At 49.3% G+C, this 13,734-nt stretch overlaps 1 protein-coding gene across 1 annotated transcript; it reads right to left on the minus strand.

The window, feature by feature from the left end:
- Window positions 1-563: 563 nt before the first annotated feature.
- On the minus strand, window positions 564-13,052 carry KPNA2 (karyopherin subunit alpha 2). Its single transcript, XM_089661456.1, has 11 exons — window positions 13,033-13,052; window positions 8,576-8,675; window positions 8,355-8,495; window positions 5,896-5,984; window positions 5,256-5,524; window positions 4,215-4,309; window positions 3,540-3,803; window positions 3,111-3,344; window positions 1,607-1,789; window positions 1,230-1,379; window positions 564-1,127 (listed from the first exon to the last, which is right to left on the minus strand). The coding sequence occupies exons 2-11, from the start codon at window positions 8,633-8,635 to the stop codon at window positions 1,035-1,037; spliced, it is 1,578 nt and encodes a 525-aa protein (XP_089517582.1). The 5' UTR covers window positions 8,636-8,675; window positions 13,033-13,052; the 3' UTR covers window positions 564-1,034.
- Between the last annotated feature and the right edge of the window lie 682 nt (window positions 13,053-13,734).

Below are 13,734 nucleotides of genomic sequence, written 5' to 3' on the forward strand. Positions count from 1 at the left end.
TCTGATCCGAGCTAAAGCCACGTGAGCTTTGTCTCTGCCATTCCTGCTCCGTGTTCATGTGCTGGAATTGGCAGTACACAAGATTGGACTTCCTTGGTTCCAGCAGGCACAGGGGGCATCTACATACCTGGAGCTCAGCAACAACTCAGGAGACTTAGTGGGAAATGAAAAAGCCGCCACCCCCCCCCCCCCCCTTTTCATGCATGTGAACCTTAACCCATCACTGAAAGAAGAAATAGCCCTTCAGAATGCCGATTCTAGGGATCATTCAATCATATTGTTCACCTTTGTCAGGTCTGCTGTCCTCCTACACCACCCCCACCTCCCAAACTGCCTGAGCTTGAAAAACCCCCGATCTCCCCCTATCCAACTCAAAAATAGTTGGCCCAAATACACGGTGTAGCCTTTATATTGCAGCAGGATCATACACCCCAAGACCAGCAGAAGCTGCACTAACAGCAATCCATTGATCCAGAAAAGCCACCACTGATCACCAAAACCCAACTTTATCTTCTCTGGGGGTCTCCCACACATTTCTCAGCCTTGGACAATAAGCGAGACAGTTTACTTACAAAATGTTTTATTAGACACTTTTCATAAATTGCAGGCTACACAAGTCACATTGTAAACTTGCAGACCTCCTCAGATGTTGCAGGGACCTGCACACCTACCATCGAGGAGGACCATTCATATGAAGAGAAGTACCTTCACCATGCCCCTGCTAGGAGGTGAAGGGCAAGGCAGGTCTTATCCACAACAGAAACCATTTGCCCTGTAAGGCGGGCGAGGCTAGAGACGGGCAGGTACGCCCTGAACAATCAGCTGATCCAGCAGAGACCAGGAGAGAGCAGGGGGGTTTAACCCCCCACAGAGGTCTTAGTGTATAAAGAGAAGAAAAAGTTTATAGTAATGGAAAACCAGAAAAAGTAAAACTATTTACATGTTCACATAAGAGATTCACAGTATGTACAGGACAGGAAAGTGCCGAATCACATAGAAAAGGACTAGGAGAGACAACCACTGAGATAAAGTGCTTAGAAGTCGAAGGTGGTGTGCGTGCCGCCGGGGACCTGGAACGTATAGCCATCAGCTGAGGCCTCTGGAGCCAGACTTTCCTCCTCATCCTCCTGTAAGGACAGATCAATGGTCAGCATGGAATATTTCAACTAATGGATATAACCGAAGCCATAAAACTCACCACACCATTAACATAAAAACCGAACACTAACCTCTGACGCAAAGTATTTCTCAATAAGAGTAGCTGAGGCCTTGTAGACTTGCTCATTCTCATGAGACTGCAAAGCTTCAATACGGTCCAGACCACCACATTCCTCCACCATCATGCATAGCTTCTCCGTCTCACCGAGCTTATCAGCAGCCTGGTATAGAGATTCACAGGTTAGAAGAATTGAGTACACAATGGGGTTGAAATCCTTAAAGTGCAAAATATGGTGCAGCTCTGCCTAGAAGCCAATCAGCTTCCAGGTCTTATTGCCAAAGCTTCATTGAACAAGCTGACTATAGAAGCCGATTGGCTCCCATGCACAGCTGCACCAGATTTAGCACATCAACCCAAACGTCCAAGCAGGCAAACATCAAGACTTACAGCAAAGATGTTTGTGAAGGCGTCAAGGATGACCAGCACAGTCTTGCTGTCCTTAGCAGAGAGAAGACCGGACAAAGGCTCAACGACACCAGCTTGTACCAGGTAGATGATCTGGTTAATAGTACCACCACTGGTGTAGTTGGTGACGGCCCACACGGCTTCCTTCTGTGTCTTGTAGTCACCCTGTAAGAGAGAAGACTGTCAACCATGGGGAGCCACCATGTCTTCAAAGCACAGGCAATGGAATGTATTTGACATCATTTGCTGTCCCATAGGTCATGCTACTCCAATGTGTAGTCATAGGACCCCAAGTCAAGTCAAAGTAGATATTGCTAGATTCCCCATTACCTTTATTTTGTGTGTGACTGATGTAGTTCCCTGCGTGTTAGCATGGCCAAAGCCAGGGGACCCCCAACCCCAAGGCAGTAGACAGGCACTGGCCCATGCCCCGTTTACAGCTAGGCTGAGCAGAGATGGCATCATAGTCTCACCACCCATCCCACTCACCACTGCTAGGTCTGCCTTATTACATCTTATAGGCCAGAACCCTGATTGAGATCAGCTGAGCACTCACTAGTTTCCCCAAGAATGCCAGACTCCTCATGCAATTCTCAGTCATGTCAGAAAACCCAAATTGGCCTTAAGATTCTAAAGGCCTATTTTATGTGTAAACAACCAAACATGTTTTACTTGCTTGCTGTGTGCAGTGGTTTTACACCGTGCAGCCTGGATCCTCAAGTAACCTGCTGGCGCTCCCGGCTCCCTTTCTATTGGACGCCCCCATAGCAGGCTGTTTAAGCCACTGCTGTGTCCACGTGGAGCTGCAGCTTGGCTGTCCTCCAATCATTGGCTTGCTGTCTCAACCAATGGAGGCAGAGACCCAGGACAGCCGAGGCTGTTGTGCACATCGACTGATCTCGATTGGGCTCAGGTAAGGGCACTGCTGCACAGGTTTACCTTCATGCATAGAATGCATAAAAGAAATTTAAGCCTTTACAACCACTTTAAATTCTTCAAGTGGCAAGTTCCATCTGCTGGTGGCAGGCTACAGTGGGAAATCAATTAGAGTGACACGCTCAGGAGTCTAAACTGCAAGTAGAACCATTACAACACAACAGAAGGTAGTACAACACTATCATCCTGACACCATACAACCATGGTGTCAGAATGATCAAAGCACTTTCCCCAATCACCCCCACGTCTTTAATTTCCTCCATGAAAACCAGTCTCAGAGGTTGGGGACCACTGGCCTAAACCTTTCAAGCCCAGCCATTTCTATATGCTACGTAAAGGCCAGTAAAACTCCAGAGGATCAGCAAAGTACAGGTCCATCATGCACAACCCCTGGTCTTATTTCCGCATGGTTAGCCACTTAAAACCCTTAAACCAGTTTGTGGTCAAGAGTTTCTCTTTAGCCATCAGTGAGACATTAGAAAATAAAGCCGGAGACACTGCAAACACTTGTACAGAGCCATTCAGAGGACCCACTACCCTTAATACCTACCTTCCTCAGGATATCAACCAGGTAGGGCACTAAGCCCTGGTTCACCACCTCCTGGATCTGGTCCTGACGCCCAGCTGTGATGTTAGACAGAGTCCAGGCAGCCTCCTTTTGGACGTTGTTCTTGGGATGGTTGAGGAGCTCAGGGAATACAGCCAGAGCACCAGATTCCAGGACCACCTGGGTCTGCTCATCTGTTCCCGTCACAATGTTTCCTACTGTCCTCAGGCAAGGGGTCTGTCAGGAGAAAAGCCATGTTAATTCACACACTTAAGGCTTCTCTGGTATTCGTTAGAATTTGTGTTTTGTTCACTGTGCCTTAGTGTTCATAGATGGCACAGAAGAAAGCTAGGGGAGTACTTGGACTAGGAGCAAAGTTCCCTTTTGAGGAACATCCCATTGTGTACCATTTAGTGTCTGACATTCACTTACCACAATGGTCAGCTCCTTGCACCCCAGCAGCTGCACAATTCTAGGGACCAGTCCTGTATGCACCACCACATCAATGCGGTCATTGGAGCCATCAGTCAAGTAAGAGACAGCCCAGCATGTGTCTGCCAGAACTTCCCGGTCATCACTGTGCAGAAGACGAACCAAGGTCGGCAGGATCTCCTTGATCGCCTCAATAGGGGGAGCTGGGTTCTTGTTGCGGCACAAGTTGGACAAGGTCCATGTCAGGTTTCGGAGGTAGCCAGTCTGCAAAAAGGGAAAACCAGAAAGACAGTTAAATTCTAACATCTTGTGCTTATGTAATCAACAGGCCAATACCAGCAGAGAGCAGAAACCAACTTAAATCCAGCAAGGAAGCCTTAAATGTCCTTTTACAGACAAATACCACGGATAACCCCACCAGCAAATTGCCATGAGGACAGGGTGTTGTGTTACTCAAGTCAAACTTAATTTGCTATATGCAAAGCTTATATTTAGACAAAAGTCAACTGTCCAAAGAGTCTTCATTCAGCCATTAACTAAATGCTTGGAAATAGATAATTATTTAGATTCCCAATATAATACAGCTCTACACTTAATGCAACTGATTTATACAAGGATAGCCAATGCAACAGGCCAAGATATAGGAAAGGTTATGCATATTCTACATCTACTCACAGGAAGAGATGAGATGTCAGGGACAGCCAGTAATGCCAACAGTGGAGCAACAGCCCCATGTTTAATGACCAAGTCTCTGTAAGCGGATCCATCACCTAAAAAAAGCAAGTCAAGAAATCAAAAACCACAAACACATTATCTGGTTAAAAAAAAAAAAAATGTTGGCTAGTCTCTTAACTAGTCTCAAAGGTTTGTGTCTGGATGAAGTCAACTGCCACCAATTTGTGGCCTCTTGTGACTCACTTGGCAAGGGAATTGTAGAGCACTACTCAGAAAGTTGGATTTAGATGAACAAAGAATGCTTCTAGCCAATATGGCAATACCAAGCATATAGAGCCAATTGTTCAAGAAGAACCCCTGGTGTACTCATTGGTTCTGCCCTTTGAGTGTAGACACCTATACATTCAACGCGTCTTTTCTCCCTTGGTACCATGTTTGCCCAAGTAGCAAACATAACTATGTACCTTTCTGCCCATGCGATAGTTAGCATTTAGCAATAGCGATTCAAACTCGAAGCGGTTTCAAAATGTGGAGAGTCTTGAAGACCAGTGCAAGCTTAAACCTTCATCCTCAGCCCAGCTGTGTCAAGCAAAAGCCAGAGAAGCATAAAGTGGTGGCAAAGGCTCAGGGTTTGAAGGAATGTAAACCCCATTGTGCAGCAGTACCCCCAAGCTCCCCTAAAAGTTTGAGCCCCATCTTGAAGAAGTGATGTGCACAAGAGCCTTGGATCACCCTCATTGGTGGGGTCCAAGGTCCCAGTGTGAGGACAGCAGCATTTGAGTCAACCTGCTCAGGTGCTCTCATAGCAAGATGCTTGCCATGTGGGCACCCCAAGGCTGCTCTGTGCAAAACCATTACAGAGCAGATAAAACATTCAAAAAAAAAAAAAAACACCTGTAGCTAAAGCATGGGAGAACTAAACCCGGGGACCTTAACACTGGTAGGCCAGTGACCCATAGAACATGACTAAAGGTGCACCTTGAATACCTACATAAACCATGAAAAGTCATTAAGAGCATTTTTCAGGGAAGGTACCCTTACCTGCAATGTTGCCCAGGGCCCACACAGCCTGCTCACAGATGTGAGAGTGAGGAGAAGCCAGCAGAGAAATGAAGGCAGGAATGGCTCCACCATCTACCACAGCCCGGGTCTGGTCAGAGCTCCCTGAAGCAATGTTAGTGAGGGCCCATGAAGCCTCAAACTGCATTGGACTGCAGTCCTCACGACACAAGAAGGAAACAAGTTTAGGGATGAGGCCAGCTTGGATGATCTTGTCTATGGGAGGCTCACGTTCCCGAGAAAGAAGCTTCCTGTGAAGAGAAATGTAGGGATTATTGTGATGTTGCATTAAACTCAAGAACCCTAAAATGCACACAGCAAGACTAGCACTTTGCATCAGATGCTCATACTAGAGAGCAGCATAGCAGCTATGACTGCATAGAAGGAACAGCTTTGTCAGTTTTATTTGCTGCATTGAACAAACTGAGAAATCAGGTATTTGTTTTGCTGCAGTTGAGACATCAGACTGTAATCTCCACTCATGACCTCCAGAGGATCACAGAGCACAAGCCAACGGCTCATAAGAGGCATTATATCCCACCCTGACTGAGACCCTCAATCACTGTTAACCATGAAAGCCCCCTACAGCACCACCTACTCCCATTCACCACAGTATACTCACCGGGCAGCTTGTGTGGCCTGTAGCTGAACATCCATGCTTGCATTGCTCACCCCACGGACAATCTCCTCCACAGTCCACTGAGTAGAAGTCTGAAACAAGCAAAAAAGTTATAGTAATGTAACCCCATTTGTCTTAAAGGAAGAAGTCAAATAAAAATATATATACACACACGTGTCCTACTGAACTGCTCTTTAATTGTTTTGCACAGAGCAGCCCCAATCGTCCTCCATAGGTCAACTTGCCCTCCTGGCCTCTCCCTCCTGCCAAGTGCTACCAGAACAAGCAGGCTTGCTCCTGAGCCACTGTTTTGCCTGTCCATTCATGCAGAGCTGTGGCTCAGCCCTGCCCCCTCATTGGCTGATTGACAGCAGTAGAAGCCAATGGCGCTTGCTGCTGTCTTAGCCAATTAGGGAGAGTCCCTGGAGAGCCAAGGCAGCAATGGTGCTCAGATATGCAATGGGGGGGCTGCTGCACAAAGACTATTCTGACTAACCCCACTCAGGGATACAACAACAGAAACCAGCACACCAAGGAGCTGAGTGCTCAGGATTTCTCCCCAACAAGTAACATTCTCTGCCATCACAGGGCATATACACTGAACAGTCAACATTCTGACCACTGACAGGTAATAGGAACATTATCTGGTCACAATGACATCTGAAGGTGGGTGGGATATATTAAGGCAACAAGTGAATATGTTGTCCCTGAAATTATGTTGAAAGCACAAGAAAAGTTGACAAAAAGATAAGGATTGGAGGGACTTTGACAAGGACCAAATTGTAATGTCTAGACAACTATCAGAGCAACTCCAAAAACTACAGCTCTTGTGGGATGTTCCCTGACTGCAAAGGAAAGGACCAACCAAAAGTGGAAAACCGCCAACCTGGGAGAGGGTCAGTGGTGGCCAAGGGTCATTGATGGTGATGAGGAAGTGGGATGGGGGGGTAGAAGAAAGGCACATTGATTGCACTGGCCAGTGTGGTCTAGTCAAATAGAGCTTTTGGAGCTCAAATTGCTGAGAAAGTGAACGCTGGGGTTCTAATAGAAAGGAGTCAGAATACAGTATCGCAGCTTGTGTATGGGACTGTTATGGGCCAGACCGGTCAGGGCACCCATGCTGACCTGTGTCAAAAGTGCTTACAAAGGGCACATGAGCGTCAGAACTGGACCACAGCAATGTAAGAAGGTGGACTAATCAGTGGAAGGAATAGTATAATGCTCCCTGCCACACTGTATAAATGGCTCATGAGTGGTTTGAGAAAAATAATGACCGAGATGTTGACTTCCATATTCTCCAGATCTCAAACCAATTGAGCATCTGTAGAACGTGCAGAAAATAAAGTCTGAACTATGAAGCCCCAACTCACAAGTTACAGGACTTAAAGGATCTGCTACTGACAGCTTGTTGCCAGACCATCACAGCGTACCTTCAGAGGTGTAGTGAGTCCGTGCCTCCATGGGTCATGTTGTTTTAGTGGTACTCCATTAGGTGGGTGGTCATGTTATGGTGTTAAGCCAGTGGAGGCCATGCCTCCATGGGACATGTTTTAGTGGTACTCCATTAGGTGGGTGGTCATGTTATGGTGTTAAGCCAGTGGAGGCCATGCCTCCATGGGACAGGGCTGTTTTAGTGGTACTCCATTAGGTGGGTGGTCATGTTATGGTGTTAAGACAAGCCAGTGGAGGCCATGCCTTGATGGTCAGGGAAAAGGACCTACTCATTAGGTTGGTGTGGCTGATTATAAATTCAGGCACTCAAGGAGTACATTCATATGCAATCTGAGTATCAGCTAGTCAATTGAACCTGGACTAACCCTAAAGCACAGAAGACAGATCTAGCTGGTTCTGACCCTCAACAGTAAAATCAGTCTGTATATGCAGTAAAGCAAGCTTGTTCTACTCACTGGAACCTAAAAGGTTAATCACCACATTTTGTAAGTAATCTTGATCCTGTCCTCTAATACTCCCCTTGTACAGTCCCCAAACCATCTGCTGATAGTACAGATCCCTAGAAAGCACTCTGCACATGCTCAGTTTAATATGCAATGCTAGAGTTTAGGGAAGGTGCATGTGATCAGCATAAGGCCAATCAGCAATGTCCAGTCAGTCAGGGGTCATGAAGCCTCATAGGATGGTCAAAGGAGAAAGAAAACTGATCCTACAAGATTAACCAGTGCTCAGATACTGAGCCACAAGACTGCTGATGAGAAAAGGTATTTAGCAGTTAATATTTACTAAAATGATTGCATTTCCAAGTCATGTACTGTGAGAACAGATATAGTGAATGCGGGGTCCAGGGTTACGCAACACTTGAAGGCAGTGATCCCAAACTTGCCCAACGTAGGGATTTGAAGGGAGTAATACAGCTAAGACCATAAGGGAACCCCGATGTACCTACAGAGGATAGTCTCAGCTGGACGGGGTACACATCAGCCTCTAGGCTGGTATAGGAGCCTCACCTGTCCATTCGGGTTCTTCTCCTGCAGAGGAGACACGGGCTCATCTGGGAAAGAACTGACATTTCTTCTCTTCAACATCTGATCATCCTTCTTGGCCTTGCGGAGCTCCACATTGACCTCCATCCTCCTGCGTCTCATCTCCTGCAATGATAGAAGGGGTATCAGCCTGTACAAAGTCCTCAACCCAATGCCAGACTTACACTCCATGGCACAAAACTCACCGAGGTGTCCCTGCCCTTGTTCTTGAAGAGGTTGAGGCGGGCATTCTCATTGTTGGCCATGTTCACAGTATGAAGTTCGAGTGAGCAGACAAGACAGCACCTGTTAAAATATGGAGCCAGTTAATCTGAGTGACTGGCATTGCCATTAACCCTTCCTTACCAACAGAACCCAATCTAAGTGCAGAAGGCATTAAAGCCCAACTCCAGGCAAATGAATCTCTTCACCATATAATGGGGCTGTGCCCTCACTGCACATGTCAACTGTTTGTTCTAGGGGTGAGCACAAAGTTCACTCACCTGATCCTCAGATCTGGAAAACCATGCTCCCCTGCATTCCAGTAGTGGACTGTTCTTTGAAATGGAGCATCAGGAAGTGTCAATTTCAAAGACCTGGGATGGTAAAAGGGGGAGGAACCAAAGGACCAGTCTTGTGCGGGGAGGATCAGCAGGTAGGTACACCTCTGCTGTCCTCTCCCCTAGAACAAGCAGTTACATGTACAATGCAGTTACAGCCCCACTACATAGAGAACAATTCTGCCCAGAGTTCTGCTTTAAAGATTTCCAGATCACATGGAAATAAAAAACTAATAACCTTGCAAGCAGGTTGCCATAATTACCATAATATTCATAAAGCAGATAAAATATTAAACCCGACTGACAACTTATGGAATGTTGAAGTTCCAGGACTACAATTTTACCCAAATTGCTGTCCAAGCAGGTCATGTGTCCCAGCAGCTGACATGTACAATGTTCATACTCCAGGGTTAGGAAGACAGCCCTGGAACTGCATCTACAGAAGCAAGTAGGCATCCCAAAGGAAAAGCTTACTGGCCAAGCCACTGAGGTGTGAAGAAACCCCTGGACTCAGGCTGGGAAGGGATGGGGGTTACACACGGTCACAACTCCGACACTACATTTCCAGTGCTTTCTTCCAGTTTGGTACCTACAGCCCATTGAATGGCCAGGTGATGTAACTTCCACACATGTGAGTCACATTGTCATGACACAGAGCGGGTTGCAAACGTGATCTGAGCTACGCATGTGCGTCTCAAATCACGGTACCCACTGTCAGGCAGGGGAGACAGAGGAGTCCAGAAGGGCCCCTTGATATAAACGTCCTGCCCATCATCAGTGTTTGATTACTTCAACATTCATAACGACCAACCTTAAAGTGGTAGAAAACTAAAGCAGCAACTAACATGACGGCACGGCAGACCACTCAGATGTCCATTTAAACCGGCCCTTTGCATGTTAATATTGGAGGAGTCCTTTCCTTCAAAGAGCTGCAAAGCCAAACTACATCTCAGACAAGGGAGGCTCCTCTTCTGGGGTAACAACTCCCTCGTGGAGGGGCTCTCCCCTGTATGGTGAGGTTGTACATCTACTCCAGATATGATGATAGGTTCTCCCCCTACATGGGGAGGAGATCAATTCATCAGATACGCCGAGTTCTCCCCCTACACGGGGCGGTCGTACAACTAGCCCAGATACAGAGAGTTCTCCCCCTACACGGGGCGGTCGTACAACTAGCCCAGATACAGCGAGTTCTCCCCCTACACGGGGCGGTCGTACAACTAGCCCAGATACAGAGAGTTCTCCCCCTACACGGGGCGGTCGTACAACTAGCCCAGATACAGCGAGTTCTCCCCCTACACGGGGCGGTCGTACGACTAGCCCAGATACAGCGAGTTCTCCCCCTACACGGGGCGGTCGTACGACTAGCCCAGATACAGAGAGTTCTCCCCCTACACGGGGCGGTCGTACGACTAGCCCAGATACAGCGAGTTCTCCCCCTACACGGGGCGGTCGTACGACTAGCCCAGATACAGCGAGTTCTCCCCCTACACGGGGCGGTCGTACGACTAGCCCAGATACAGCGAGTTCTCCCCCTACACGGGGCGGTCGTACGACTAGCCCAGATACAGAGAGTTCTCCCCCTACACGGGGCGGTCGTACGACTAGCCCAGATACAGCGAGTTCTCCCCCTACACGGGGCGGTCGTACGACTAGCCCAGATACAGCGAGTTCTCCCCCTACACGGGGCGGTCGTACGACTAGCCCAGATACAGAGAGTTCTCCCCCTACACGGGGCGGTCGTACGACTAGCCCAGATACAGAGAGTTCTCCCCCTACACGGGGCGGTCGTACGACTAGCCCAGATACAGCGAGTTCTCCCCCTACACGGGGCGGTCGTACGACTAGCCCAGATACAGCGAGTTCTCCCCCTACACGGGGCGGTCGTACGACTAGCCCAGATACAGAGAGTTCTCCCCCTACACGGGGCGGTGGTACAACTAGCCCAGATACAGAGAGTTCTCCCCCTACACGGGGCGGTCGTACAACTAGCCAAGATACAGAGAGTTCTCCCCCTACACGGGGCGGTCGTACAACTAGCCCAGATACAGAGAGTTCTCCCCCTACACGGGGCGGTCGTACAACTAGCCCAGATACAGAGAGTTCTCCCCCTACACGGGGCGGTCGTACAACTAGCCCAGATACAGCGAGTTCTCCCCCTACACGGGGCGGTCGTACAACTAGCCCAGATACAGAGAGTTCTCCCCCTACACGGGGCGGTCGTACAACTAGCCCAGATACAGAGAGTTCTCCCCCTACACGGGGCGGTGGTACAACTAGCCCAGATACAGCGAGTTCTCCCCCTACACGGGGCGGTGGTACAACTAGCCCAGATACAGCGAGTTCTCCCCCTACACGGGGCGGTGGTACAACTAGCCCAGATACAGAGAGTTCTCCCCCTACACGGGGCGGTGGTACAACTAGCCCAGATACAGCGAGTTCTCCCCCTACACGGGGCGGTGGTACAACTAGCCCAGATACAGCGAGTTCTCCCCCTACACGGGGCGGTGGTACAACTAGCCCAGATACAGAGAGTTCTCCCCCTACACGGGGCGGTGGTACAACTAGCCCAGATACAGAGAGTTCTCCCCCTACACGGGGCGGTGGTACAACTAGCCCAGATAAAACGAGCTGTCCCCCTACACGGGGAGGTCGTACAACTAGCCCAGATACAGCGAGTTCTCCCCCTACACGGGGCGGTCGTGCAACTAGCCCAGATACAGAGAGTTCTCCCCCTACACGGGGCGGTCATACAGCGAGTTCTCCCCCTACACGGGGCGGTCATACAGCGAGTTCTCCCCCTACACGGGGCGGTCATACAGCGAGTTCTCCCCCTACACGGGGCGGTCATACAGCGAGTTCTCCCCCTACACGGGGCGGTCATACAGCGAGTTCTCCCCCTACACGGGGCGGTCATACAGCGAGTTCTCCCCCTACACGGGGCGGTCATACAGCGAGTTCTCCCCCTACACGGGGCGGTCATACAGCGAGTTCTCCCCCTACACGGGGCGGTCATACAGCGAGTTCTCCCCCTACACGGGGCGGTCATACAGCGAGTTCTCCCCCTACACGGGGCGGTCATACAGCGAGTTCTCCCCCTACACGGGGCGGTCATACAGCGAGTTCTCCCCCTACACGGGGCGGTCATACAACTAGCCCAGATACAGCGAGTTCTCCCCCTACACGGGGCGGTGGTACAACTAGCCCAGACACAATAAATTCTCCCCCTACACGGGGCGGTCATACAACTAGCCCAGAGACAACAAGTTCTCCCCCTACATGGAGTGGAGGTACAAGTAGCCAGATACAGCAAGTTCTCCCTCTACATGGGGGGGTCATACAACTACCACAGATACAGCAAGTTCTCCCTCTACATGGGGGGGTCATACAACTACCACAGATACAGCGAGTTCTCTCCCTACATGGGGTGGAGGTGATAAAACTTCCTCAGAAATGAATGGTTTGATCCCTACATGGTGTAGTCATACGACTACTCCTGATATGATAGGTTCTCCCCCACATGGTGGGAGAGACAAGATGGATTCTCCCCCTACATGGGGCAGTCAAACAACTTCGATTTGAGGGGTTCCATCCCTACACGGTGCAGTCATAGAACCTCAGATATGAGGAATTACACCCATTCATGGGGATACTGCATACCTTCAAATTCAAAGGTGAATTTAGTGAATCCATCACAGCTGCACCCCAATATAACAGCAATGAACCCCCACAGGATGTTTTATGATCAGGAACTGAGCAATCCTAGCACTTTAAAAGGCATTATCTGTACAGAGAGCCCACCACCACTATGGAGTAGAGATGCATGACCCCCCCAGGGGCAGACTGACCATTCGGAAACTCCGGCACTGCCCGAGAGCCCGGGGGTCAGTAGGGGGCCCCCAATAGATGCCCCGGTACCTTTTTCATAGTCTTTTTTTAGTTTGGACAAGGACACTGGCCCCATGATCCCCTATTGCCCAGGAGCCCCCATGAGTTTGTAGTCTGCTCCTGAACCCCCCCCCCCCCTTCTGTAACACCAGAAAGGCTGTTACATGTACAAAGCCAGAACTAGAAGCGAAGTAGAGGAGTCATCCCCACCATACCCAGAGAGGCGCTCACTTCCAGGAATTAGAGACAGCACACACTGACGGGAGGGGGCCCCACACACCCAGCCAAAGGGCCCCTCCCAACACCAGACAGCCAAACCCTCATCACAATCTTGTGCAGGCCAAAGCACTGCTTACAGAAGACACACACAATGTTTAGGCATCTGCTTTTTTTGGATGTAATCTCAGGAATTGGTTCTGTGCATATTTGTGTACATATGAGGCACAATATATTAGGAAAAGACAATAATGATCACACGCATGTATTCTCCCACCATGGGGGGATCATACACATGCGTCCGGTATGAGGGATTCATCCCTACATGGGGCGGTCATACAACCTCACATATGAGGAGTTAAACCCATTCATGGGGATACTGTGTACCTTCAAATTCAAAGGGGACTGTAGTGAATCCATCACAGCTGCACCCCAATAGAAGAGTAATGAGAACCCCCCACAGGAAGTTCTATGATCAACAACACTCAGCATTCATGGTCCTTTAAAAAGAAATCTGTACAGAAGACCAGACAAGTTCATGGAGCTAACAGCCCCCCCCCCCCCCCCCCAGACCAGTCCACAGAACAAAACAGCTCCCCCCACCGACTAGTCAGGACTCAACAGCTCCCCCTAGACTAGTCCACAGAGCCCACAACAGCACCCACCCCCTTAGATTAAACCAGCCCACAGAACTCCACAGC

This window comes from Staurois parvus, unplaced genomic scaffold, assembly GCF_062004578.1.
Source record: "Staurois parvus isolate SC_StPar_1 unplaced genomic scaffold, SC_StPar_1.0 ptg001344l, whole genome shotgun sequence".
In the NCBI taxonomy this organism is placed as follows: domain Eukaryota; kingdom Metazoa; phylum Chordata; class Amphibia; order Anura; family Ranidae; genus Staurois; species Staurois parvus.